General features: G+C 49.3%; 2 protein-coding genes and 2 long non-coding RNA genes across 7 annotated transcripts in view; 3 read left to right on the top strand and 1 right to left on the bottom strand.

The window, feature by feature from the left end:
* Positions 1–17,648, top strand: part of SLC7A1 (solute carrier family 7 (cationic amino acid transporter, y+ system), member 1) — a 44,227-nt gene extending 26,579 nt beyond the window's left edge. For all 4 annotated transcript variants that reach the window (XM_014548548.1, XM_014548550.1, XM_014548549.1 and 1 more), the window contains 10 exons: positions 127–285; positions 2,245–2,419; positions 6,734–6,855; positions 7,446–7,668; positions 8,415–8,554; positions 11,205–11,307; positions 12,968–13,185; positions 13,451–13,617; positions 14,261–14,369; positions 15,847–17,648. In XM_014548548.1, coding sequence (XP_014404034.1) covers positions 127–285; positions 2,245–2,419; positions 6,734–6,855; positions 7,446–7,668; positions 8,415–8,554; positions 11,205–11,307; positions 12,968–13,185; positions 13,451–13,617; positions 14,261–14,369; positions 15,847–15,950 — 1,520 coding nt within the window. In that variant the 3' untranslated portion in view covers positions 15,951–17,648. The remainder of the gene's footprint in view (positions 1–126; positions 286–2,244; positions 2,420–6,733; positions 6,856–7,445; positions 7,669–8,414; positions 8,555–11,204; positions 11,308–12,967; positions 13,186–13,450; positions 13,618–14,260; positions 14,370–15,846) is intronic.
* A 678-nt stretch (positions 17,649–18,326) lies between these two features.
* LOC106727982 lies at positions 18,327–20,543 on the top strand. Its single transcript, XR_001364212.1, has 2 exons — positions 18,327–19,967; positions 20,069–20,543. It is a non-coding gene; the product is annotated as an uncharacterized LOC106727982 (long non-coding RNA).
* Positions 20,544–23,232: 2,689 nt separating this feature from the next.
* MTUS2 (microtubule associated tumor suppressor candidate 2) overlaps positions 23,233–27,491 on the bottom strand; it is a 550,651-nt gene continuing 546,392 nt past the window's right edge. The window contains exon 9 of the mRNA XM_014548547.1: positions 23,233–27,352. Within this exon, the coding sequence (XP_014404033.1) occupies positions 27,139–27,352 (214 nt within the window). The 3' untranslated portion in view covers positions 23,233–27,138. The remainder of the gene's footprint in view (positions 27,353–27,491) is intronic.
* LOC106727983 overlaps positions 26,956–27,491 on the top strand; it is a 17,849-nt gene continuing 17,313 nt past the window's right edge. Inside the window, exon 1 of the long non-coding RNA XR_001364213.1 lies at positions 26,956–27,034. This is a non-coding gene — a long non-coding RNA (uncharacterized LOC106727983). The remainder of the gene's footprint in view (positions 27,035–27,491) is intronic.

Raw genomic sequence — 27,491 nt, 5'->3', positions numbered from 1 at the left:
GCCTGCTGCAGAGTCCCATGCACCATCTGAGACCCCGCACGGATGCTGGAAACGTCCAGCTCAATGACAAATACTTAGTTAATTGCTTTCTTTCACGTTCCTCTGATATGTGTTGTTTTGTGACAGGTACTTCAAGTGTGGCAAGAGCCTGGAGTGCAACGTTTGATGAGCTGATTGGCAAACCCATTGGGGAGTTCTCTCGGACATACATGTCTCTGAACGCCCCTGGAGTGCTGGCCACAAACCCAGACATCTTTGCTGTGATCATAATTCTCATCTTAACAGGTGCGCCCACACCGCGAGAGGGCCATCAGATCGAGGCAGGGGTCCAAGAAGGCAGGTTCCTACTGGAGGTCTCTAGAAAGACCAGGTTTTCTTCTTTTTCTCTTTCTCCCCTCCACCCCCATTTTCTTTCTGTAATTAATACAGACATCTTTTTTTGTCTTAATGACTTATGATACATTCACAGTAGGGCTGGCCTATTTAATAGCTGCTGAGTTGTGTGTCATTTAGCTAACAGAGAACCTCAGGTGTTTATGTGACTGTTGAGTAACATTTTTTTAGTACTTCAGGCTTTTTGTGCAAGTGACTCAGGAATACACTGTTGACCCCGTGATGACCATTTGGGAAGGAAAGTTGGTGTTCATCAGCCAGGTTGAGGTGCAGGGACGAGGTCTGTCTGGAACACTAACAAGCGTCTGGGGCGTCAGAGACGTCTCAGTTGGTTTTACACCTACTGGTGGTCAAAACACCCTTTAAGCAAATAAGTTTTATGACAAAGTTATGGATACAGAATTTAAAAATGCCTGATAGTGCTTGCCCACAGCTGATAGCAGCCTCTTCTTACATGTATCCGTGTTTCAGCCACTAGGTGGGGGTTTTGCTGACATAAACATTAAGTTGATGAAATGCAGATAAATTCTCTTTTGTGGTTAGAAAACCTTGCATGGGTTTTAAAAACAACCCATCTAATTTTGCCCACTATGTAATTGAAATAATTTTGCATAGGCCAGACTCAGCAGTATTTCTGGTCCAGTGGTAGGTACATGTATCAGAAATTAAGTTTTCACTACTCAGATTTTCATAAACACGAGAGGGAGGGACACAAAAGGAAAGATACAGCAGAGTGTGGTGTCTTCCCTGTGATGAATCATTCTATTCTCTTCTATTGTCTGCATTTCAGAATTCAGCCTATTATGTGAGCCTCTTTTATTGTAGAATTAGAGGCCCAGTACAAGAAATTCGTGCACTAGGGGTGTGGGAGGGGGTCCCTCAGCCCGGCCTGCACCCTCTCGCAGTCCTGGAGCCCTTGGGGGATGTCCAACTGAGGGCTTAGTCGTCAGTCGGACATCCTTAGTGCTGCCGTGGAGGCTGGAGAGGCTCCTGCCACCGCTGCTATGCTTTCCAGCTGTGAGCCCGGCTTCTGGCTGAGCTGCGCTCCCTCTGTGGGAGCATACTGACCACCAGGGGCAGCTCCTGCATTGAGTGTCTGCCCCCTGGTGGTCAGTGCGCATCATAGCGACTGGTCTTTTAATATATAGGTTATATAAAAGACACAATGCGGAGAGGCGATCTCAAATCATAAATTGTGTTGTGTGCTCACTGGGTACTTTTTCATGCCTCTTTTCTTGCTGACAGTTTGCACAGAACTCACCAGGTGGCATCTTTATCCCGAGGTGGTCCTGCGTTGTCATGTGGTTTCTGGGCATTTTTATCACCTGGTGTGTTTTTTAATGTGAGTTACGAGCTAGAACTAGTCTGGCCTAGTGCTTACGGGGTGGCAGTTCCACAACCACAGACACTGTCATTGCTGATGTTGCTAACACCCACACGGCGATCTGAATAATTTCCGATCTGAAAAACTCATTCTACTAAGAAACTGAGCCAAGTGTCTCCTTGGAGAAACTAAAATCCTGCTCCTGAGGGTGGTTCTCATAAAATACTTTAATGAGGGGGAAGGTGCAGGGAGAGGCGCTCATTTCATCTCCTGGGGGGCTTGATGCCCCATCTCTGCAGCCTGGTGCCCCCTGGATGGCGTCCACATAGCATTGTTAAACGTCGTGATCACTGCCTCTAGAAAGATCACGAACTCAGCCCCATCCCCAGAGGCTCACAGAAGTCTTTAGAGTTTGATGCCATGTGAGTTCTTCTTAAGTCATCGCCCTCATTCCCGTCCCCATCCCAGGAAGGATTTGCCTGGTATGAGGTTAATGCTCCATGTTTCCTGTGTATGCACATTTTCAGGACTTTTAACTGTTGGTGTGAAAGAGTCAGCTATGGTCAACAAAATATTCACTTGTGTCAACGTTCTGGTCCTGGGCTTCATCGTGGTGTCAGGCTTTGTGAAAGGATCGCTTAAAAACTGGCAGTTCACGGAGGAGTATTTGCACAACAACTCTGGTCTCCTGTGCTCCAACAAGTGAGTTGCTCCCTCTGCCCGTCCCTCGGCGTGTGGCAGTTGGTGTATATGGGGGATGGAACTGACTAGAACCATACGAGTCTTTTTTGCAGTAATGTGATTTGAATTTGAACATTTTATTAATTTTTTTTGTAGTGACATAGCTGAGGGTGTTTTATTGGTTTAAAATAAATTTTATTCCCCTCAACTAGACAGAACATGGTATGACAAGGACGCTTATGGTGAAACCAGAGTTTTCATTCTAATTCCATCATGTACACAGTTGAGGATCACTGTCAGACTCACTAAGTAATCCCTTTCTTCTCTTATTCTGTTTCATGACCTTCTTCTGAGTTTTGTGATCAGAAAAGATTTTCTCTGCAATACGATGGTGATACCACTTTATTTCAAAATGTTTAATAACCCAGAAAAAGAAATATGTGGAACTTTTATCAAAGTTTTTCAGAATTGCTAAAGTATCAAACTGTGATTCTAATAATCTCTTTCTCCCACACTTGACTTGGGTTGTATCAGCCCTGAAAAGCTGTGGCCCCATCCCCCTGACCTGTCTCTGGCTCAGGGCACTCAGGGTTAGAGGCAGGTGATAGGCGGGCTCACAAAAGCCAAATAATTATAATGTATCTTTTTTTTTTATTTTTTATTTTACTGATTTTTTACAGAGAGGAAGGGAGAGGGCTAGAGAGTTAGAAACATCGATGAGAGAGAAGCATCGATCATCCCCTACTGGGGATGTGCCTGCAACCAAGGTACATGCCCTTGACCGGAATCGAACCTGGGACCCTTCAGCCCGCAGGCCGAGGCTCTATCCACTGAGCCAAACCGGTCAGGGCCATAATGTATCTTTTTTGTTAGATTTTCAGGTGAAACTTAGGGTCCTGGGATGGAGAACAGGGAGTGTGATTTTGCCCATGAGTCTATTTTAATTACTGCTAAAGGTTAAACTGCTCAGATAGAGATTCTTCTAAACTGTGGTAGCTTTAAAATGATGTCTCACGTCCCGGAATGAGCAGTTCAGTTGGCCGGCCAGAGAGGCTGTATATAGGCTTTCAGGGACCCAGGTCGTGGCACACCTGGTTGTTCTGTCATCTCTGAGGATGCTGTCCTTACCTACCTGGTTGGAGCTGGGCTGTGGGTGCTGGCATCATCCAGCTGTCCCAGAAAGGGAGCAAGTGTGGAGCAGAGTGTTCCCAGTGCTTTTAAGGACAGATCCCGGAGACACACGCCCCTTCTGCCCCCATTCCCCTGCAGAATCCAGTAGCCAGCCACATGTAGCTGCAAGGGAGGCTGAGGCACTGGGGGTCTGAGTGGTCACATGCCAACTTGGTTGCTGGTTGTTAAGGGCCAGGTGCCCAGTTGCCTGATTAATGGGCAGGCATTGATGTGTGTCTAGTTCATGGCCAGATACCAATAGAAACCTATTGAATTAAGTGCACGAAACTTCACTAACTCTAATATTATATGGTTAATACTTCAAATAAAAAGAGCCTTTTAGTCTTTGGGGACTAAATCCTATTACAGAGAAATGAGGACTTTTAATACATATACCCAAACATTCCTGAGTCACATTTATGCCAAATTTCTTGGTGCCCATTCACTTATGGTGGAGTAAAGCCAAATCAAAAATCTTTGAAGAAACAGTCAACTTTGAAAACCCTGGGTGCTGCCTTACTGGTTGCTGTTTACAGGTCAGGAATTAAATGTTTCCTAGTTGTCAGTCAAGATTTAATTTGATGGTTTTTATGAAGAGGTTGTCCATGCCAGCTGATGGTGCGTACTTTCATCAGTCACCCTTACCCTGAATGTCCTAGCAACAATGAACTCTGCTGGCCTCCCAAAGTGGCGTTTGTAGCCCAGCCCTTGGGCCTGTGTGAGACCCCTTCAGCTACATCTGCCTCCAGCCCTGGGACACGCCATGGAGGGCAGCGAGTCAGCCACTTTAAGAGGTGGAGTGCAGTGGGACAGGGACATGACTTGCTTGTTTATTTTATTAAAATCTGTAAGATTCTTCTTTTTTCTTTTTTTAACCAGCTCTAGATTTGTTTTTCTGACAATGGCCACACAGTCTTTCATGAAATAGTTTGTCTCTCTGAAGTTCTAAGGCATTACCCAAAAAAACCATATCGGATGGAGGGGCTTCATCATGTGTGGGTTAGGAGGCAGTTCCCACCAAAAAACCATAGCGCATGGAGGGGCTTCATCATGCGTGGGTTAGGAGGCAGTTCCCACCAAAAAACCATAGCGCATGGAGGGGCTTCATCATGCGTGGGTTAGGAGGCAGTTCCCACCAAAAAACCATAGCGCATGGAGGGGCTTCATCATGCGTGGGTTAGGAGGCAGTTCCCACCAAAAAACCATAGCGCATGGAGGGGCTTCATCATGCGTGGGTTAGGAGGCAGTTCCCACCAAAAAACCATAGCGCATGGAGGGGCTTCATCATGCGTGGGTTAGGAGGCAGTTCCCACCAAAAAACCATAGCGCATGGAGGGGCTTCATCATGCGTGGGTTAGGAGGCAGTTCCCACCAAAAAACCATAGCGCATGGAGGGGCTTCATCATGCGTGGGTTAGGAGGCAGTTCCCACCAAAAAACCATAGCGCATGGAGGGGCTTCATCATGCGTGGGTTAGGAGGCAGTTCCCACCAAAAAACCATAGCGCATGGAGGGGCTTCATCATGCGTGGGTTAGGAGGCAGTTCCCACCAAAAAACCATAGCGCATGGAGGGGCTTCATCATGCGTGGGTTAGGAGGCAGTTCCCACCACAAAACCCTATCGCATGGAAGGGCTTCATCATGTGTGGGTTAGGAGGCAGTTCCCACCACACCGTGCTGTGATTGTAGAAGTCCGCTCACCAGGGTGTCCACGTTCTTTGTGATTCTCAGAGCCCATGGGAGCGGCTGCGGTGTGGACTGTGGACCACACTTTGCTGACTTACCTGTTCTGGGCTGCCTTTTTTTGTGCCGGGGTTGGTGGTTTATTTCAGTAAATGACAAGCTTCCATTTCAGTCTGGTAACAATTTTCCCCACATCTATCACTTGTGCATTTCTTGGGGTTTCCCCCAGGTTGCTACTGAACCGCTGTAAGTCCCACAATTAGGGTCTTCATGCTTCACATCCAGTGGCTCCATGGCAGCTTCTGGAACTGAGAAATGTAATTATCCCAGAGGAATCAGTAAAAGGTTAATCCTCATTGGAAAGTAATTGGGTCCAAATTATTTGTTTATTTCATTAGATCATTGATAAATCAAACTGAAAGCAACTTTGCCGAAATGAGTTGCTAACTCAACCTCAGTGCATCAGTGCTTATAGAGTTGGAATATTCTTTCATTCCTGTTCTCATGTTGGGAGGCGAAGTGGTCTGGGAGGAGGGGCGGTGGGGAGGTGTGACCGTCCTCGCCCTGGGGGCTCTGTGGTAAGTGACAAGAAGCCTGCAGCCAAGTGGAAAATGTGGCCACAGGGGAGGGCTGGAGCTGCACTTCTCAGACAGAAGGAGCGGGGCTGCTCTTCAGGGGGCTGAGGCTTACGAGTAGTTGGTGAGAGGCAGGGCCTGTGGTAGACTGATGTCGGAGAGTGCCGCCCAGGCGAGTCCCGGCAAGGGCTGAGCACCCACTGTTCAAGCTTAGACGTAGTGTTTACTTTAGAGTCACAGGTTTTGATCCTTTGGAACTGTTTTCTGGATCTTTAAGGACTTTGGGGTTCACAAAATGTGCTTGACTTTGAATTCATTACTTCAGCAAACAACTGATCCCCGCCCATGAGCCCAGCTGTGCTAGGCACCAGCCTCCACCTGAAGCATCCCAGCTGCTTACTGTGTGTGCGTGGGTGCTTGGGAAACATTGTTTTGTTGACTGAAACTGAGCAGTTTTCAAACCTCAGTGTCTTTGGAAATGCTTGTTTTGAGACCTGAGTTCCTGGCAAATATGGAGACTTTTGCAGTTCGTTCCTACATCTGGGGCCCCTGCACTGCCCGGCTCCATTTCTTTCTCCAGGATTCTGGGGGAGAGGCTGCATTTGTTGGTCTCTCCTCTTTCCTGAGGATACCCTGTCACAGTCCCTATATTCCATCCCCACCCCACGTCTATATTTAGAAGAGGCTTCTGGAAAGGGCATAGTGTGCACCATTGTGGTCTGGGCCACACCCAGCGGAGGCCTGTTGTCCACAGAGTCGGACGCAGTGGCTGGCGACAGCTGCCAGGGGTCATGGCCTGAGGGTCTGGAGCAGTGGTCATAAGTCAGGGGGTGGCTGTTTACAATGGCTTGTCTTTGGGACCATGAAGCTAGTGTTGTGATCTTTGCTGTGACTCGTTCTTTTCCTAGTGAGACGAAAGAAGGGAATCCCGGTATCGGTGGGTTCATGCCCTTCGGGTTCTCCGGTGTCCTGTCAGGAGCAGCCACCTGCTTCTATGCCTTCGTGGGCTTTGACTGCATCGCCACCACAGGTATGCCCGAGCGCTGTCGGGAGCCCATGCCCCGCCCTCTAGCTTTCCAGACAGGCCAGCCTCATTGTACCCACGGGTCACTATTTTCCTTCCTGTGGGCTTGTGCCAGTCACCAAGCTTCCACACCTGAGTAATGTGTAGATTGCAGCTTCCTGCTGATCTTTCCTACCCTTATCACTTCCCCAAGTCCCAGGTCACAGTTCCTGGCAGGAAACTGCATCCTGAACGTGACTAACCCTTCTACTAGAATGGGATAATGACAGACAGGGCTACAGCCTGACTTCATATCTGTGCATCATCCGGGAGAAGCGAAGCCATTAAAAATATTGTCATCCTGGCGAATTGAATAGTCTAGGCTCCATTGGACCTCCCAAATCTCCCTGCCAAAGGAAACAGGTCTTTTCCTTGGTGGAACCATGATGTAAAGGCCGAGAACACCATCTAGGGCCTAGGGGTCATCTGGTCTGTGTTGCAGAGGGCCACCCTGTGTTTCCAGAGCCCAGGGAGGCATTTGTGGTGGAACAGACTCCCTGGACACTGACAGGCCTGGGGCCTCATGGTTTGTGGTTGTCCCTCCTGGCTGCTTCTAGGTGAAGAAGTCAAGAACCCCCAGAAGGCCATCCCCGTGGGCATCGTCGCCTCCCTCCTGATCTGCTTCATCGCCTATTTTGGGGTGTCGGCTGCCCTCACACTCATGATGCCATACTTCTGCCTGGACAAGGATAGCCCCCTGCCTGAGGCCTTCAAGCACGTGGGCTGGGATAGCGCCAAGTATGCGGTGGCCATTGGCTCCCTCTGTGCTTTGTCTACTAGGTGAGGATTCTCAGATTCTTGGGTTGATGTCAGGTGTGGTGGGCCAGGTAAAGCTGGACACGCAGGTCTGCTATTAAAGTTACTTTTTTCCCTGGAAATGGAGCCAGTGCCTCAAGCCTGATTCTCTGGCTTTTCCTTGTTGCTATTAATCACCCAAGAGTCATTCGTGTTACTGATCTCCTTGAAGAACCCGAGGCCCACTTTTTTACATCATCTGCTCAGCAAGGGACTGTCTTTGTGTCCCCGACTTTGGCCACTGGATCAGGCCAGCTCTTTGAACACTGCATTTTGGCCTCAGTTTGGCCATAACATGGAGGTAACCTTGAAAAAGGGAGAGTGCCTTTTCATGAGAGGCATGTTGACCTGGTATGTCCTGTTAGCCCACATGAACATTTACTATTTGTAAATGTCGATTTACCATAGAGACGTCCTCATGAACGCTGGGATGCTTTTATTTTCTGTTTGAGTCAGCTGGAAATAACTAGGAATAAATGTAAAATTTCACTTCCAGAAAAACGACTAGTTTGTGCTGGTTTGTTAAGCTTTTCCTATTCTTAGATTTATACATACTCAGAGTAGTGCTTTTTGTAGGGTTGGTGTATGGAATTCTGAGGTTATATAGCTTGGTGGCGGCAGTCCTGGTGAGAGTCCGGGGCTCCTACTCCTCAGGTCAACTGGGCCTGGTCAGATCCTGGTGCCTTGGTTCCTGGGAAGCTCCTCTAACTGATGCCTTTTCTTCCATCTAGCCTTTTGGGTTCCATGTTTCCCATGCCTCGAGTTATCTATGCCATGGCTGAAGATGGACTGCTATTTAAATTTTTGGCCAAAATCAACAATAGGACCAAAACACCAGTCATCGCCACGTTAACCTCAGGTGCCATCGCTGGTAAGACCTGGAACTAATTTCACACACTAATATTTCAACAGTTAAGTCATTATTGTTCCCTAGGGAAACATCCTGAATTGTACTGTGGTCTGTGAGAAATTTTAACTTTTGTTTTCTAGCCTTAGACCTGGTTTATTGCAAGGTAACTGCCCTTCCAACACAAGGCAGAGGCCAGTGCTCCAGAGGATGTGATGGAATTCCCAATAAGTTTGAATTCTTCTGTTATTATTATCCTCTCATTGGCCCGAGCTTAGGATACACATGGTTCCTCAAAGCCATTAGTCTTCTCCTTTTCTGAGTGTCCCTGAGTAGATTTTGGTAAGATGACATCTTGCATTTACAAGCCAAGTGAGAGTTTGTGTTATTACTAGAAATTTAGTGTCCTTGTATCTTAGCCTGTGAATTCCCTGGGAAACGAGGATCCCTTATGATTGGTGTTCTATAAAATGTACCACTTTGCCCTGGCCGGTGTGGCTCAGTTGGTTGGAGCTATGTCCCATGCACCAGGGGGTTGCGGGTTCAATTCTTGGTCAGGGCACATTATCTGGGTTGCAGGTTCAATCCCCGGCACTTTTGGGGCCCATGCAGGAGGCAACCAATTGAGGAGGGTGAGGGAGGGCAGGGCTGAAATTTATTTGCACTGCATGCTGTTTGTTGTATCCATTTCCTCCTTTAATGACTGGACTGCATTTTGTAGCAGGAAAGGCAGTGTGATCCCATTGTACAGAGGTGGAAGTGGAGGCACAGAAAGGTGAAGGCAGAATGCAGATCCATAGTGTAGATCTGGCTCTTGGTTCCTGGTTTGTTTTTATGCCAAAGAGGCTGGCTCTTTCCAGGGTGCGAGAAGAGCATCGGGTCTTTTGGTAAATTAAGACACGTGACACCAGCCAATTTGTGCCATAGGGACTTGTCAAATGGCCATTGGTAGGGCATCTTATCATCTTAAATGAACGAGTTGTTATTAGTAGGATTTATGCCTTTAGCAAAGTGTGCTTCATTTTGTGGATTAACATTACATAATGGAAGAAAGCTAGCTTTTTATTATTTACTAAATTTGTCCTGTAATTCTACATTTCTTTTTTATTTGTTTTTTGTTAATCCTCACCCAAGGATATTTTTTCCATTGATTTTAAGAGAGAGTAGAAGGGAGGGGAGGAGGTTGGGGGGAGAAGGGAGAGAGAGAGAGAAAGAGACACACATCGATGTGAGAGAGACACATTGATTGTTGTCTCCCGCACTTGCCCCGACTGGGGATGGGGATTAAACATGCAACCCAGGTACGTGCCCTTGACCCTTCAGTGTGATGCTCCAACCATTGAGACACATTGGCTAGGGCTGTAATACATTTTTCAGAGTGATCACGGTGGTCAGGTTAAGGGACACATGTCAGAATACAACCACTATATTTAAGGGATTAAGGCATTGGAAACCATGAACATTTTTTCAGTATTTACATGTAATTTGATTAGATTAAAGACTGGCCTTAATTTCCTTCCTGTGCTGATTAAGGGAGATGAAACTATCATCATTAAAGTGACTACAAAGTACATTCACTAAACTTCTTTTGGTGGGAGTCTAAATAAGTATTAGGTTTTCTAAAATCACTTCACATTGAAGAAGCTTGTCTCGGTTTCTCTGAGTGAGTAGGAATGCAGGTGCCTGTGGTGTGCATAGTAGGTCACCGTTCTATTTATCTGGAAGTCCTCTTTGCTCCTAAATCTTATTATTTGTTCACAATTTAAATTTGTTTTAGCTCCAGTGATTTATAGGAGCTTGAGAAGTGTTTGTGGAAAAGCAATGGTTTTGTGTTATGCTTTAACTTGTCTCGATTGTGAATGATTTGAAAATACCCCAAAGTAGACCTAGCCAAGTTATTGTTTAAATGGGAAACAACCTCTATACGCATGTAAATACACATACACATTCTCACAAAAAGTACAAAGAATTTTCAAATAAGCATGCATGTGTTGTTTTTTTTAAGTGTGGTCATGGTGAAGCGCTTGAAATTGTTTGGGAATAACACTGCTTTCCATGCTCAACTGTCTGGGTCAGGAGCCTCATCCACCTCCTCATCATTGTTGCTGACAGATGCATATGTCTTGGATGATCTACCAGAGACTGTTCTTACCTCTTCAGTGGTGTATAGCATGTTCAACGAGTGCTGGGTGGATGATGGATGAATAGATGCATGGCTGATGGATAGATTGGATGGCTGATGGATGGATGGATGATAGATGGGTGGGTGGATGGATGATGAATGGGTAGGTGGATAGATGTACATGATTTGTCTATGAGTCAGCGTAATATAGAAGAAGAAACACTGGACTTGGAATCACAAGAACCTAGTTTAAATTCTGACTTTTCCATCTAGCTATGTGACCTTAGGTAACTCTCCCAAACTTGTCTGAATTTCAGTTTCTCCATCTGTAGTGTAGGGGTAGCTTGCAAAGTTACCATCTGTTGAGGACTGTATACATGATTTAATCCTGAGCTTTTCTTCCTGTAAGCATCTTTCCATGGAAGGGCCTGGGGTTGGGAGGCAAGAAAAAGAAGCACCTCTGTGTGCTCTGGATTACAGGTGGGTGGTGGTTCTGGATGTCAGTATGTGTAGAAGGCCATCCATGGATCCTGATGTTTGTCTCCTCCCCAGCTGTGATGGCCTTCCTCTTTGATCTGAAGGACTTGGTGGATCTCATGTCCATCGGCACTCTCCTGGCTTACTCTTTGGTGGCTGCCTGTGTGTTGGTCTTACGGTATGTATGGCTTTTCTGGGTCCCATGACAGAAATGCACATGAACCCTCCTAGCCTCTTAGCAGTTCAAATTAGTGGTTTATACAGTGCAAATTTTAGGTTGTTGATAACTCCTTTGGGAACTTCCCAGGAGAGGGTGGGGATATGGTGGTTGAGAGCCTACTTATAGAGAATATCCATGAAAAGATTCAGGGGTGGCCCCACCTCCTTCTATCATGTGCCCTCATTTTTCTGGCTGGATGTTGGGAGAATAGAGACAGGTTCTCAGCCAAGCTGCTGAGCCTGGATCTTGGGATCAGCTTTTTTGAAGGTTTTGGTGATGATTTCAATGTGGTCCAGCTTCTTGGGACAGAGTAGACTGGGGACTGGCCCTGATGAGAGTTGGGAGAATCCAATGAAACTTCGGTCACTGTGATGACCTTCAAAACTCAGGTTACTGCGGTGCTTCATTGCACGCTGCTGGAGAAAGGAGTTCCATTCTGTGGTGTGGGATGGCTGAGGTTGATGTTCAGGAAGACTTTCCAGGTTCTGGTGATAATAAAGCAGCCCGGGCTTAAGCTTGGTGTCTCGGCTACTCCAGGGCACCCCAGCAAAGCATACCTCCTGGTGCCAATTTTTCTTTGTTCTGGAAGGACAGGGCTCTGCTTCCCAAGTCCCAGAAATGGCCCAACGTAGCATTCATCATGAGAACATGTACTCATGGAGACTCTTGGTGTTGGTCGCCTGGCAGGAGCCTCCGTGTTTCTTTCCAGGCATTTATACTCACAAGGCCATTACCCCGTTTCTCATGTGTCAGCATCTAATGTATGTAAAACCTGGGTTGAGCGTTGGTGGTGATTGTATAGGATCAGCTTAAACTAGTTTACTACCACTTATTGCTTCCCAAAGACTCAATGCTGCAATCTTCTCCAAGGTCCCACCACCTTCTTAATTGACCTCATGGTGTTACATTTAGTGAATCAGTGAAAATATGGTGAATATCTTTATGCTTACTCTTAGGCTGTATGCAAAGTAATTCATAAGGCACTCTGTTTTCCAAGACTGGTGGAAAAGATTTGAGTTTCATTCATTTTGGGTAGGAGGATAAGGGGCCTCATTTAAAATGACTGCTCCATTCGCAAGTAGCTTGTATCTTGGAAATCATGCCACTGAATGCTATAGATTTATTTAGGCCAAGGCATTGGAGTTTTAAAATAAATTGATCCAATTAAGTCTCACAAACAGTATCTCAAAGCCATCAGCCTGCAGACACATTTCTCCAGCTCTCTGCACCAAATAGGATCCTGATGTTGCTTTCTATTTCTGTCTGTGCATTTAGTTCCCTGCAGCCTGGTTTTGTTGGAAGTGGCCTAGTATCTTAAGTTTCCAAGGGCTAGTGCTACTCTCAGGGCCAGAGAAACCATCTCAAGACATTTCTCTGGGCTGGTTTATGGTGGAGGTCAAGTTGTCTCAAAACAGAGACACCAAAGAAGGCTGTTGCCAGAAGGCGAGACCCAGGTCTCCTCTGTTTCCACTTTGCCAGAGAAGACATCATTCTGACCATCTTCTTCCCGTTTGATGCCTTGCGTCCTGGGAAACTTATCTTTGAAGGCTTACTAAGAACCTGAATCATTGCTTGTTCTTTTGCTTAATGAAAACATGTTGGTCACATTTGTCTGCAGGTATCAGCCAGAGCAACCTAACATGGTATACCAGATGGCCAGAACTACCGATGACCTGGATCAAGTAGACCAGAATGAACTGGTGAGCACCAGCGATTCCCAGACAGGCTTTTTACCAGAAGCAGAAAAGTTTTCTTTGAAAACATTACTTTCACCCCCAAACATGGAGCCCTCCAGATTCTCTGGGCTAATCGTGAACATTTCAACCAGCCTCATAGGTAAGAGCCTGCCCTTCCTTGGAATGTGTCTGGGGTCCTGCTTGTTGGCATTGCATGGTTTCTTGTCGCTGAGTATGGGGGTGGGTGTCAGAAGTCCTGCTGCTGGATGGACTGTGCTACCGGTTATTCTGTCCTCATTGCAGGTGATGCCTACAGAAATAGAGCCTCCCTCTCCATAGGTTTGGGGGAGAGCTGAGGATATCATGGGAACTTGAGAAATGGTTGAGATGCATCTCTCTTTCTCTCTCTCTGTCTCTGTCTTCAGCAATTCTTATCATCATCTTCTGCATCGTGACCGTGCTTGGAAAGAAGGCTCTGACAAACGTGGAGTTGTGGGCCATCTTCATGCTCATTGTCTCTGCCGTCCTCTGCTCAGTAGTCACGGTCATCATCTGGAGGCAGCCTGAGAGCAAAACCAAGCTCTCGTTTAAGGTGAGCAGCTCTGCCTGTGCTTCTGCAGGGAGCTGCCCGATGGGACAGACCCCGCATGGGCTCTCCCAGGTGTGGGTGTTTGGCGGGAGGTACTTCCTGGCCAGCCTCAGGGGAACATGGGCCATGGGCACAGACTGCCTGGTGGGGACCTGACCCTAGCTCTCAATGGTGTAGCTCCACCTCACCCACCGGGGCGTCTCACAAATGCCATCCAGGTGGATTGTGTATCATCACCAAGCCTTGGAGGTACACTTTTAGATTTTACAAATAATAGAATAGTTCAACCTTAGAGGTAAAGTGGAATCCTTCTTCTAGCCCCTGCTTTAATGGGAACATAGCAGGAGTGGAAAATAAGAATAGAGCTTTCTTCGGCAATTAGTTGCTTAGACCCAAGCTCCCACCTGTTAGGGTTTGCCTGCCTGCATGGGGGTGTATTTACGTTGAAGGAGTTGGGGGTGCAAGGGTAGGATTGGCACTCACTTCCTCTTCCCAATGTAAAGATGGTAGCCCATATAAATCTCAGAGGTCCATATAAGTGTCAGGTGCAGGATGTTTTCTAGGTCGTTTTGTTAAATGATGCAAACAGGTGCCAGCTCCAACTCTCTGCTGTCAGGGCTGACGCTGCCACCTTGTGTCTTTGCAGGTGCCCTTCCTGCCAGTCCTTCCCGTCCTGAGCATCTTCGTGAATGTCTATCTCATGATGCAGCTGGACCAAGGCACCTGGGTCCGGTTTGCGGTGTGGATGTTGATAGGTATGTCCCATACTCCAGTGTCTCCTGAGACCTCCCACCCCTGCTGATCACTCATGTCCCTGCTACTTACTTGGCAGATGGCTAATGTCTTTGAACCTCCTCAGTTCAGATTTCAAAACGCAGTAGAAACACAGGTAGTCAAGAGTTTTCTCTCAGATAACAAGGAGCTCCCGGTAGGTTGTGGGTCCTTCCCTCTTTTTCAGATACTTTTCATTTTAATAGCCTCTTGCCTGAAGTAGTTATGTTATTGGGCAAGAGCTTGAGGTTAACAAGAGCAAGGCTGTGAGCATGAGCCTGCTGTCAATAAAGCACCAGTCGTTTCCACCCCGTGGGAAAGTCGGGACCTCACCTCTTTTCGTGGGCGGTGGGCACTGGCAGGGCCTGCAGGGGCTTGGGTGTCACCTTGTGGGTGCTGGTCCTGTCTGGGACTGACCGTGGCCTGGCCTCTCTCTGGGCCTCTGCCTCTGGGGATAGCAGGAGATGGGTCAGGTTTCTTCCTCAGTGTCCAGTCTGAGTGCTGATGAAGGGCGACTGGCCTTGACCTATGTCCCTCCGTGTCCCTGACAAGAGCAGAAATCTCAGGACCAGGTTCTGCTAAACCTCTCAGTCCGGGGCCACACCTTCGGGTAGACGGCTGCTGCTGTGCCATCTCCAGGGTGGTACTTTGCTACCCCATTCTCTGCAGACCCCTCACTCCCCTCAGAGTCTAGCCTGTGTTTAGCTGGACAGGCATCTCCTGTGGAGTCATTCTGTGAGAGCTGGCTCAGTCTGCGCTCAGCCCACTGTGGCCATTCCTGGAGACTGCAGAGCCAGGTGCTTACTTCCTGCCAGAGGTGCAGGGACTGCTTCTGAGAATCCCTATGTAAGCGCCTGGCTTCTGGGCATCACCTACTTCCTGTACTTTTGGTAGCTGAATTGAGTCTTTCCTTTAAGGACCACTCAGCAAAAGGGTGGCCCCAGGGCCACCTGGCTCACAGTCTCTGGACAGTAGTTAGAATCACAGATCTCTGGACCAGACTGATTCGTATGGTACACTCATTCCCAGGTGACCCGAATGGCCCCTGCAGTGGGCGTCACTTACACAGAGAAAAGGAGCAGCCGGGACCGTGCGGACTGCACGGAGACCCACTCTGGCAGGGAGGAGCATGGCTTCTGCTGTCCGTCTTGACCCTTCCGGTGGCCACAAGGCCCCCAATTAGGTGGTCAGTGGATGAACCTGAGGGATTGATGTCCCTTCCAGGGGCCCCCAACCGAGCAGTTCCCCCTGCTCAGGAGCTTCCCTGGTATGACGCTCTCCAGAGGGTCACCTTTGCTGGACCTGTTTGGAGTCGTGTTGTTTCTTTAAGTGTAAAGTGTAGAGAGTGGAGGCTCAGCTCAGAGCAGGCAGTGTGGCGAGGCTTTGCTAGGCCCAGGCTGCGCTGTCTGCTTCCTTGGACCCCATCTGCTCTGTTCACTGCTCTCTGCTCTTGGCCTGCAGGCTTTGCCATCTACTTTGGCTATGGGCTGTGGCACAGCGAGGAGGCATCCCTGGTCGCTAAACAAGCAAAGACTGCTGATGGCAATTTGGACCACTGCAAATGACGCACAGCCTCATCCACCGGAGGTGACAGCAGCCTTGAGGGATGCCCACAGAGCACCCAGAAGCACCTTGTTGTCTCCACCAATGCAACAGGACCCACCCACAACCACAAGGCTCCTGAGCAGCAGAAGGTGCACTGCCTGGACTGCAGCCTCAGCCCACATCTCGAAGGGCCTGCCCGTCTTGCTCTAGGGCAGGCTCACCAGGCCGGTTACTTTTGACAGCTCCCTTCCAGGGCCACTTGGCTGTGGCTGGCCACTGCATCTCCTAACTTCCCTCTGAACGAAGAAAGCAGCTCCTCCTGCCGTGCTGCTGTGGCCCCAGGCAGGATGGAGATCTCCTTCTCGTTACTGGGCAGCCAGGGCTATGTCCCCAGGCACCGTTCTGGTATTGAAAATGCGGCTACTCCCGACTCATAGTAGCCATCTCCCCGCTCAGCCTGGAACAGCCGGCCATCAGTACAAGATGAGTACCACAAAACAGTATGCCTCCACAGGCCCGCCCCTGAGCCAAAGGACAGCTTGCTTCAAAAGAAAAAACAAAGACTGGTTTTCTTTTCCTGCCCCTGCCCTCTGAGTTGTTTCCAGAAGGGGTCTTAGTGTGACCCCTTCTCCACTCTGCCACCTTGACAGAGCAGGAAGACAGAGTGGGAAGGAGGCAGGGCTGGGGGCCAGCTGCACTCCAGAACGCGTATGCAAGGGGGACCTCCTTCAGCCACATTCCCGCCGGGCCCAGCCTGTTCTTGCTGCTCTGGCATCTCATTGCTGCTGTGTCCTGAGCAACTGGAACGTGACACTGTTTATGGAGGATCGGCCTCAAATTAGCAGCGCTCAAAACACCCTTTTCCGTGGGTCTCTGCCGTTCACTGAACCCTGTCCTCTGATGCTTGCGTGTCAGTGTTTGGGGTCTTGTAAGGTTCCCAGGAGAGGTGTCCGCTTGTTCTGAGGTGATGGTGACCGTTCCTCCCCACACTTGTGGCCCCTGCCACGATCTCGTTGGCCCTTCTCTCAAGTGTAATCAAAGTGAGTCCTCCTGTTAGTTTCTGTGAATCACTCCACCAAACAAGCTGGTGCTTAACATTAACTTGGAAAATGGCCAAATGATTAGCCTGTGCCATCAGTGTATTGTTCAGAGTGTGGGGCCCGCACACTCGACAGTTGGGGTATATTGCTGTCCCTCTGTCCAAATGCCCTGGGTTTGTTTAGAGGTTTGTAACCCGGCCCAACCCCCTGCTCCATACGTCTCCACAATGAGCTGCTCTCTGCGGCACTCACAGGCCGAAGCTGGAGAAAACAAACACCAGTCCCATCGTCCTCGTCAGAGTGTAGTCCGGGAGACAGGAGGCCCTTGTTGACAGAGGTAGAGGGAGACAGACATTTCACACAATACGGAACATGTAAATGCTGCTTTCAAAGCTTATTTTCCCATTTCTTCCCCCCTGGCCTTTGGCACAAATCTGGTAGAAGCTGGTAAGTTGACAGCGCTTGTCTTTTGTCCTGCCCAGAAGACTCTTGGAGAAAAGTTTGAGTTTGTCAAACAGCCAGACGGCTAGGCTGGCCTCTGGAGGACGGCTGGGCAGTCAGCCCACCGGGGCAGGGCCCTTGGTCAGGCCCCAGGTGGATTTCCAAAGAAAGGTATTTAAATTTATGTAGATTGGTGCTGTAAACTATTTTGATAAATATTAACTTATTTTGTTTGGGTTTGGTTGTCTGCTGTTTTCTTGGGCCTGTTAGCTGTCTGCTCCATGTGGCTGATATTTTCCCACATAAAGAACTGGAGGGAGGTGTGTCTAAAAGAGAATTTTTTTTTTTTTAATTTCTCTTTCTGGTTGAAATATCCATGAATTTTCTGGGTGAGCAGAGAGCAGAGAGCAGTGAACAGAGCAGATGGGGTCCACGGAAAGTGCCCAACAGACTGTGATTACAGTTGACCTTTTCACTAGCAACACCCATCCTTCTGCAAACTGAAAAGGTGCGATTCTCCTGCACTTCTCACGGATGAGAACCTGCCGACAGGCCAGGCGCGGCCCCTCCTTCCGCAGCCCAGAGCCAGACCTGCTCACAGAAGGCGCGGGGCTCAGGCTAAGGAGAATCCCTCACCCTCCCTCCAGGCAGAGCCCCAGTGTGGGGCAGGGCCCCCGAGGGTGACTCAGACATAGTGCACGTGGTCCCTGCACTCTTGCTGAGAGTAGTTTGTTCTCTTCGTGTCTGAGGGCCATGACATAGGGATGGTATTGGGGCTAACCTCTCAATGTGAATAGACCCAAAACACCTCATCCTGCCCCTGAAATACACACACACACACACACACACACACACACACACACACACACACACACACACACACACACACACACACACACACACACACACACACACACACACACACACACACACTCAGGCAAAAAGAAAATCCACCGAAAGTGCTCCTCCCACCAAACAAGAACAGGATTGTCAGTTTTGCAGCTCGGCCAGTATTTTCCTACACAAATTTCACACATCTGGAGACCCTCTGGGGATGTTGTGTCTACTCATCTGTGCCCCAGCCCCAAATGCTGAGGAGGGAAAGACCCTTTGTGCTGAGTAAGTGCCCCTTCCTGCCTCTGAATTCCCATCGCATGTTTCCAGGGCCTGAAAACTCACAAAGGAGCAAATTGGAGCCCCAGGGCCTCTGCTGAAGAGGGAGAGGGAAGGGGTTTCCAAGGAAACAGCCGGCCTCTGGGACCTTCCAGAAGGGGGACCCTTGGCCTCTGCACATGCCCCACCCTGCCCCATCAGCTCACACTCCCTCGCCCCAACTCTGAGCTGGATTTCTTTTTCCAAACCAAGAAGGAGTAGTGATAGAGCCATCTTTTCCAGGCTGTTTTGGAAGGACTGTTGCCAGAACCCCTCACATCTTGCCCACCTTTGGTTTTATTCCATTGCGTTATCAGGCAATCAGCCACCTGCTCCCACGTGCTGATGTGTGTTTTGGACACCACAGGTCTGCCTCCTGCTGTGTGTTCCCGCCCCAGCTCCCAAGGCCCTGACACACTGCCCTCTGCCCCTGTGGCAAGGCCTACGTTCACACTTGGACGAGGCACCTGGCCCTGCCTGATCCTTGACCACTGCAGTGGTTCTGCTGCATGCGTGGGGGTGGGAAGGTGGATTCTGTCAGGTGTTCCCTCCACTCCCACCACTAAGGCTGTCTGAATTGACTAGGTTTTGCAATCCCAATAGGATGGCCTCTAACCTAACATTGGAGACAGACCTATGAGGTCAGGGTGGGAGGCTGGGTTCCTTGGGTGAGTGTGGACACACCTCACGGAGGCCCTGCCCATTAGGTAAGCTCACTGGCATTTTGGGGACCTCTGCCTAGCTTTGTACCAGGCCCCACTGTTAAACACCTAATACAAGCCATCACCATGAAGACAGGCCCCATGACCAGCGTGTTCCAGGATGCATGGAGAGGGAGTGTTTGTGGGCACATCCATCCTGCTGGGCGAAGGTGTGTGATGCGTATTTATGGAACTGGTTAGTTCCCTTTCAATGGAACTAGATATGTTATGTATAATCTAAACTATATCTGTTTGCCATCATAAGGAGAGTATTGTACTTAAGGTTCTTTGGGGAGAGGAGATGTAGATTTTGTCAGACTCTCCTGGACTTTTTTTGGTAATGAAATGCTTTATTACCATCCAGTGGTGTAAGAAGCTAAACTCTGTATTTCCTCATCGTCATTGTGATGCCTGAAAATTAGGCCAGAAAATGTCAACTGACGTTCATCTCCGTCACTATAATCCAGAGTTTTGTGCCCATTGCTTGCTGAAGTAGCGCTCTCTTTCAAGGGGACATGGACTGACCAAGGGTCTCAGGCGCAGTTACCAAGGAGCCATCCTGGATCGTTCTCCAGATGTGGAGCTTGAGATGGACGACCTTGGCCGTGAAGTCCAGGCGATTTTCTCAGGGTGTGAGAGTGTCCGCAGGCTCAGGAAGCAGGGCTAGGAAGATGCACTTAGACTTTGCTAATTTAGTAACAAGGTATGATCTTGTGTTTCTTGATGATAAACTTTTTAATTTGAGAACTTATTCTCCTATTTGAGAAGCTATGATATATATTTAAAATAAGTTTCCTGTTTAAGTTGTGCCTTTCAGCATCACTGGGTGCAAGGAGCACCAAGGGTGATGATCCCCATGAGGGCTGGCTTATCACCAAACCTGAAGAGCTGTGGTTTCTCCAGTGAACGTTTTCTTCTATTGAACATGGAGCCATTATTAAATGAGTTTTGTTTTTTATTATGTAAATTGTAAAGTATTTTTTGTTTGATGCTCTATTTTTCTAATAGTTTTCTTACAATTATGATACTAGAGTTAGATTTTAACGCTAACTGCAAATCAGGTTGGTCTCTGCTGGTCCCTCCTGTTTTCACTTTATTTTAAGAACAAGCATAGATGTTGCCCATCACTTTTTTAAAATGTGAAACTGCATCCCATTTTCGCTGACAACACTGTGCATCGACAACTTCTTACTGTACTTGATGTTGTAAAATCAAACTGTTTTGTGGTACATTATCTCATGCTTCTGCAAATTCTAATAAATTCTGTAGCTTCAGTGTGCACGGTGTCCGTCTCAAGAATTCCAGCAGCGTTGGCCAGGTCCCCAGGAGTGGCAGTGCCCCACCGAGAGGTCCAGATCCCGCGCTTTGCTTCTGTAGTATCTTCCTGCCTCCCCACAGGCCGGTGTTCTATCGCCTCCTTCAGCCATTGGGTGGGAATCCTTATTCCAACAATAAGCTGGGAAACCCAGAGCCAGGAACCCCTAGAGCCCTCATTTATGATCCTCTGTCGCTGTCTCCCCGCTGCCCACTCTCCAGACTTGGCTTGGGTTTGGGCCCCAGAGGTTTCATTTGCTGAAGGACTTGGGTGTGGGGTGCAGCTAAACCCCTCACCAGAACGCCCCTCCACACCCACCATTGCTTAGGGAGGATGGGTGCATGCAGCGCAGGGAGAGGGTGGGGAGGATTGTAGCTGTTCTAATACTTGATCTATCTGTCCCGTTCCCCTTGAGAAAGGATCATTTTCTTGCAAGGAAGGCAAATTCAGTCAAATTGACCTTAGCTCTCAGACACTGACACACAGTGATCCAGTGATCACGTGGGCAAATCTGTTGCCAGAAAGACAAGGCCTAACCTGTGTGTCATCTCAGCTGATGACAGTGCTGGAGGGGACACCCAGGAGAGCAGAGAGAAGGGCAGGGAGCTGCTGTTGGGCCTGGCGCTGGCGGCTTGTCATGGGGAATAAAATACTGACGACCAGGCACATCACCTGGTGGTCGGCCAGATGGTAAAGTGGAACACAAACCCCACGGTGTGGAAGTGTCCCCAACATGTCCCCAGGGTGTGCAGTGTCTGGGGACGCCGGCAGGCAGGAGTCCATTGCACCCCCCAGGGCAACTTCTCAGAGGTCTCCAGTGAGCCCAGTCGCTGGCCTTCAGGACCAGTGGGCGTCAGTGTCTCAGAGAGCCCAGAACTGGGACAGGACCATGGTGGCAGGGGATGCGAGTGTCCGCTAAGCACTGGCCTGAGCTGAGCGCATGGTGAAGCCTCTTCCAGCAGTGCCACACTGCCACCTAGTGGCCTGCCACAGGGTTTCCAGCCTTTTCTTAGGGAAACCTTGAGCCCCAGAAAGGATCCAGGTTGCAGGCCTTGGGAGAGTCGCCCGAAGCACCTTTTCCCTGCACAGTTTGGTTATGATACACTTCTGCTGAATCCAGAGCTGTGCCAACAGCTTGGCATTCGCAGTAACAAGGAATCCTGTAAAGGCTCTTCACCAGGTGACAGCCAGGAATTGCGGCCACCTTGCACACCGACCACTCTAGCCCAGCCTGGCTCAGCCCCCAGAGCAAGGCGGGGTTGGAATACCTACTGGGGGTAACACTGCTGGCCCCTATTCAAAGGGAACAGTTTCGTTTGAGCAAATCAAGCCTGCCTACCAACCCATCAATGCAGTCACTGAAAAATGTACTGTGAGAAAAGGCTCAGGGACCAAACTGGCAGCACTTTTGCAAACGAGCTGAGCCCTTTGGCCTGTTTCAGATGGCCAGCACCTAATCCTAGGGGACTCAGGTTGGGTGGGGAAATGGAGAAGCTGTGCGAGTTACACTTTCTCACGGATACTTTAACATTTTACTTCGCAAAACAGTGAAGTTGGCCCTGGTGGGGTAGCTCAGTTTGAGTGTTGTTCCAATACACCAAGGTTGCGGGTTTGATCCCCGATCGGGACACATACAAGAAGCAACCAATGAGTGCATACATAAGTGGAACAACAAATTGATGTTTCTGTCTTTTTCTCAAATCATTAAATAGAAAACATTTTTTAAAAACACAATGAAGTCACTTGCTGAGTGCCTGCCGGTGGTCTGCAGTCACTGGAGAGGGGATGCAATACACCCCCTGCTACATTAACCTGGGTGCAGGGAAGGCAGAAACCACCACCCAGAGAGCAGCAGCTGTGCGCGGTGGCCTGCTGGTTGTCCGTGCAGTGGGTGCCCTGGCGTGCTGCACCCAGCCAGGACCCTGGGTCACTTGCAGCAGAGTGACTCCAGCTTAGAGCTGTGTCTTGGCTGGAAGAGCCTCAGAGACTTGAACTAGCGCCCCCCCCCCCCCCCGCTCCTCCCCCCGGGGGAGGGGGTGGAGAACAGAGCTGGGCTGGCTGAACACAGGGAGCCTGTTGTTTTGTTTTTAAGAGGTTTGAGAGAAGCAGAGTGGTTAAAAAAGATATTAAGCAAACTTAAGTGATTTAATTGCCCTTGTCTTAACAACTTTGGGTGTTTTTTGTGTATATTTAAGCATTTGATCCAAACATTCCAGTGGGCAGAATGCTGATTCATAATAACATTGTGCAGTCCCAGAGATCTGGTTTGATGCCTATACTCCAGTGATGGCAAACCTATGACACGCGTGTCAGAGGTGACACACGAACTCATTGTTTTGGTTGATTTTTCTTTGTTGAATGGCATTTAAATATATAAAATAAATATCAAAAATATAAGTCTTTTACTATGGTTGCAAATATCAAAAAATTTCTATATGTGACACGGCACCAGAGTTAAGTTAGGGTTTTTCAAAATGCTGACATGCCGAGCTCAAAAGGTTCGCCATCACTGCTATACTCTGAGGCAGCACCAGCTGTTCAAACAGGTGAGACACCTTGTTTTATTGTGCTTTGATTTATTGCACCTCACACATGTTGCATTTTTTACAAACTGAAGGCAAGGCCCTCCACTAGTTAAAAGATTACAACTTGCTTTATTGCAATATTTGTTTTATTGTAGTCTGGAACTGAACCCGAATATCTCCGCAGTATGCCTGTACCCACTTCCGGGTTTCTACCTGAGCATCGCTCCTTCCTGCTGAGATGAGTGACCCAAGTCCCACGCAGGGAGAGCCGGCTGTGCAAGGCTCCTTGCACAGAGGAGGTGACCAAGTGGTTGACTTTAGAGGTCTCTTCTGCCTGCTGCAAATCAGCTGTGAGAGGGGAGAGTTCTCTGCAGACAGGAGGAAGCGGCTCTAACGTCGTCACTCCCTGCACATGCCAGTGGCTGAGTCACCCGCCTGCTCAGTAAAGGTGAGACCTCACGTGTGGGGGGAAAGGAAAGTGGTTATTATAAAAGTGGAGGACACAAGACACATCAAAAGACACTAACAGGCTGGGACAGGTTGACAAGTGAATCAATAAATAGGTCGTCACTATCAATAACCTGGAAGCTGGGTGACTTAGAGGGGATTCTGTGGTCCTTGCAGGTCTGGAAGTGACTCAAGGGGATTTATCATCCTCGAAAGCTCTCTTGTTCAGCAGCTGTTCAGGACGGCAGACTTGCTACAGTCTCACTAAAGTCCCTACCACTCCTATATGCCCCACAGGGAACTGGACAACTAGGGGTCTCCCTTGCATCCTTAAGCAGGGGCAGGCTGGCCAAGCTGGCCGCAACCCAACCAGAGGTCAGGATTGGGGAGCAAGTGCTTTCAGGCTGAAACAAATGTGCTGGCTGCACAGAGTATTATAGGAAGAGCCACCGAGCTGTCCAGGCTCCTGTGTCCCCTGTTGGCATGAGAAAGCCTGACAGATCGTTGTGCGCGATAAGGAACTGCTGTCTGTGACCATCACACCAGGAGGGCTCCTCCTTGCTGCTCATGAGAGAGCTCTATGGCCATCCAGGCATGAACTGGCAGGATTTAGGACACATCAAACTTTCATTGGGGGTAGAATCATAACCCTGCCTAGGGCTGAATTTGAAATCGATGGTAAAGGAATTGCACTCAATCTTTTGTGTCCCTTTCCCACTGACTCCAGCCCACCCAGCCTACTAAAGACAGCGGGCTGAGCAGAGTCACTGAGCCCCCCGAAAGCCAGGACCAGGCTCCTGGAGATCCTGGGCTGCAAATATGGGTGTAGGGGCCTCGAACCTGTTGAATCAGGGCAAGAGGTCTGGAGACTCAGTGGCTGACCCTGGCAAAACACAGAAAAAAAAAATCCAGCCTGCCAAACACCCCCCTGGCTGCTATGGATCCAGCCCGAATTTCCTCAAGCCTGAGCCGGTCAGGCCAAGAGTTACATCAAGTGCGTGTCACGGGAGCTCCCTCAAATTAACTTTAATATGCTTCAAACACAAATATGCCATACAGAAAGTGTAGGGGCTGGGTAAGGAATGTGTGACCCCATTCAAGCAATCACACCCAGTGTGCCAGTCCATCAACCCCTCCCCTCTCAGACACCCGGCTAGAATCCTGCCCCGGCTCGGGGGCCCGGCAGTGGGGAAGGGCACACACTCAGCTCCCAAATGCCAAGAAAAGGTCGATGAGGTCTGATGGGTTTGTCTGAGGCGGCGGAGCTGCGGCATCTGTAAGTGGAAACAGCTCGGGCCTGGGACGTGATGCCAGGACTTCCATGTTGAGAGGTCCAAGTCCTAATAGCGTGCGGAGTGGCAGAAGGGAGCACAGTTCCAGGATAACGGCCAGAGGTGACGGGAGTCCACGGTGAAGGACGAGGCCAGGGCAACGTAGGAATTAGCTCAAGTGCCCAAGGTGAGGGCTGGTCAGGGCAGAGCTCCAGTCCACCTGGTGAGGGATTATTTAGTGCTAACATCACCACGCCTTGGCCACAATAGGCTAACACGCTGTAGCACATCCTAACAGAACACTGGAGTCGGTATTGCTGTGTAACTGCATTTAGCAGGTGTCCCTATGGACGCAGTTCCTAATTTGGAGAGCTGAGCTACCGCTGAAACTGTGTTTGGAGGTGGTGCCGCTAAAAGAAGACATAACTGTGTACTTTGTGAACGTGGCATAATCTACTCTAATGGAATGCCCGACTCAATATCTCAGCATCATGCAGAGCCATGAGAGGAGAAATGTTTCTTTGATGGGCATCTACTGTGTATGTCCCCGGGATGGGCGGATACTATTGGAGGTTTGCTAGAAACAAGATGGAACTTAAGCAGAAGCCCAACCGTGACTCAGGCAGGGAACACAGACCAGGTCTGTCTTCATGTGAGCGAAGCAGGCAGGCCTTTGGGCAAGCCGACCCCTTCCTTCTGTGGGCCGTCTCTTCCCCACCACAGATGTCCCTGCCTGAGTCCACTTGCCTTGGTCATACTCAAAGACTGCCCTGTGCTCAGGACAATTTCCAGGGGCCTTAGGGAGGGAAGTACAGGGTCTCTGTCACAAACAGGAAACAAAGGCATCATTATCATCATATCAATTGTTAAAACTACTTCCCCATTGGGTGTCATGCTCCTAACCTTCCACAGCACTACAGGAACACCTCTCACGCTCTAATTCTACCATTTCAGAGACAGATGCCAGTCCAGTAGCCAGTGACCACTGGCTGGAGTTTCAGTGGGCTCCTCTGTGTGGAAGGACCTTTTGGGTCTAAGATGGAGCACTGTCAGCTGTGGCATTGCTCGATGATCCTACAGAAAATACACCTGGGTTCCTGGAGGGTCAAGGGATGGTCTAGCTCAGCGTAGAATTGCTCCCCCAGGACGGAAGAACTGGTTTTCTGGAAGCCCCTGCTAGAACCCCTGAGCCATCTCAATGCACAGTGATGGGACTGAGTTACTGAACCAAACTGAAGGGGAGGTTGCTATGAATGGGGGCCTGAGGGTCATATCGGTGGGTTGGCCACTTGCAGCATCAGATCAGAGCAAACCACCTAGAATGCCAGAGCGTCCCTGCTCTGGGCTCAGTCAGGGCACAGATCCTGTCAGCAGTTTTCCTCTTGAGGCCGCAGGGCGAATGGTCTTGGTCAACTCCAAGGTCATCCTCACCCTCCCTCCAGAAGGGCTTGCTCTCCCATATTTCCCCCGAGGGAGCAATAGCTGAAGGACAGATTCCAGGATGTCGTTTAGGAAAAAAGCAAAACTTGTGTTTACAAGACTATAGATGATTCACTGTCATGTCGAAACATCCAAAAAGCTGCTAAACCCCGCAGGGTTTCCCACTGCGCTCCCTTAGCCGCTCACCACAGGAGCCTTGATCATTAAAGCCTGCGAATGGAGTAATGGTGACTTCAGATCATGTTGACTAAGAAGCTGATTGTTCCAAAGGCAGTTACCGTTCACAAGTCGCTGGTGTTTGTGTTAGATACAGTACCACTTGGTGGCAGGTCGAAAGGCGCTTCTTCTCAGTATCTTTTTTTTTTTCTTTTCTATTTTGGGTAGAAATATTCCTGGGAAGCTAGATAGAAATGCATTTTCATTTCCCAAGTATTCTTAGGCACAAGTTAGAAAACTGCTGACCTTCACCAAAATATGTCAGCACTTCATGTTATAAAAAATGCAATTTAGAACCACCGCGTGTGCAGATACGTTCATTGACATATCTACACACATCGGTGCAGCACACAATGATTATTCAGTATAGATTCCAAACTGAACTATCTGTCACTAACCTGAAATTCTGCAGTGAAAATTCATTGCTCAAAAACAACTGGCATTTCTTTCTTTTGGCTCTAACTACGGTCCAACGTTTGCACATCAGACACGACCTCGAACACTTCCCTCAGTGCCAACGCAGGGGAAGAGCAGTGGACCCGGGGAGGGCGCCGCTGTGCAGCTCCTGAGCATGCGCGGGGCTGGCCGCGGTCCAGACTCCCTCCAGGTGGAAGCGCGGGGTGCGTGAGGGGCCGCAGCTCCGAGGGCCGCGTGGCGTTGTCATCTGGGCGTGGTGACCACTTTGGCGGGTGAGGAGGGTCCGGAGGAGGAGCCTCGGTAAACAGGGGAAGTGGGGGTGAGTTTAATTGGGCTGGTTGGGTCCCCAGTTTGGAGCTTCCAGAGCAACTCTTCATTGGTGCGGCTCAGCCTCTTCTTCTCCTGGGCCTCCTTCTCGGCGTACTCCTGCAGGTTGGCGTTCTCCTCCGACAGCTGTCTGCACGGGGGAGAGGACAGTCATGCCTCAGGGCCTTAGCTCGCCACACGCCAGGCCAAGGACGCCTGCGGGGGCAGCGGGGGTAAGTCGGATCCTAACCCACAGTCTCGGTTGAACCACTATTGCGGCTTGTCCCACC

This window comes from Myotis brandtii, unplaced genomic scaffold (genome assembly GCF_000412655.1).
Source record: "Myotis brandtii unplaced genomic scaffold, ASM41265v1 scaffold513, whole genome shotgun sequence".
Classification (NCBI taxonomy): domain Eukaryota; kingdom Metazoa; phylum Chordata; class Mammalia; order Chiroptera; family Vespertilionidae; genus Myotis; species Myotis brandtii.
This window is presented reverse-complemented; position numbering and strand designations above follow the sequence as displayed.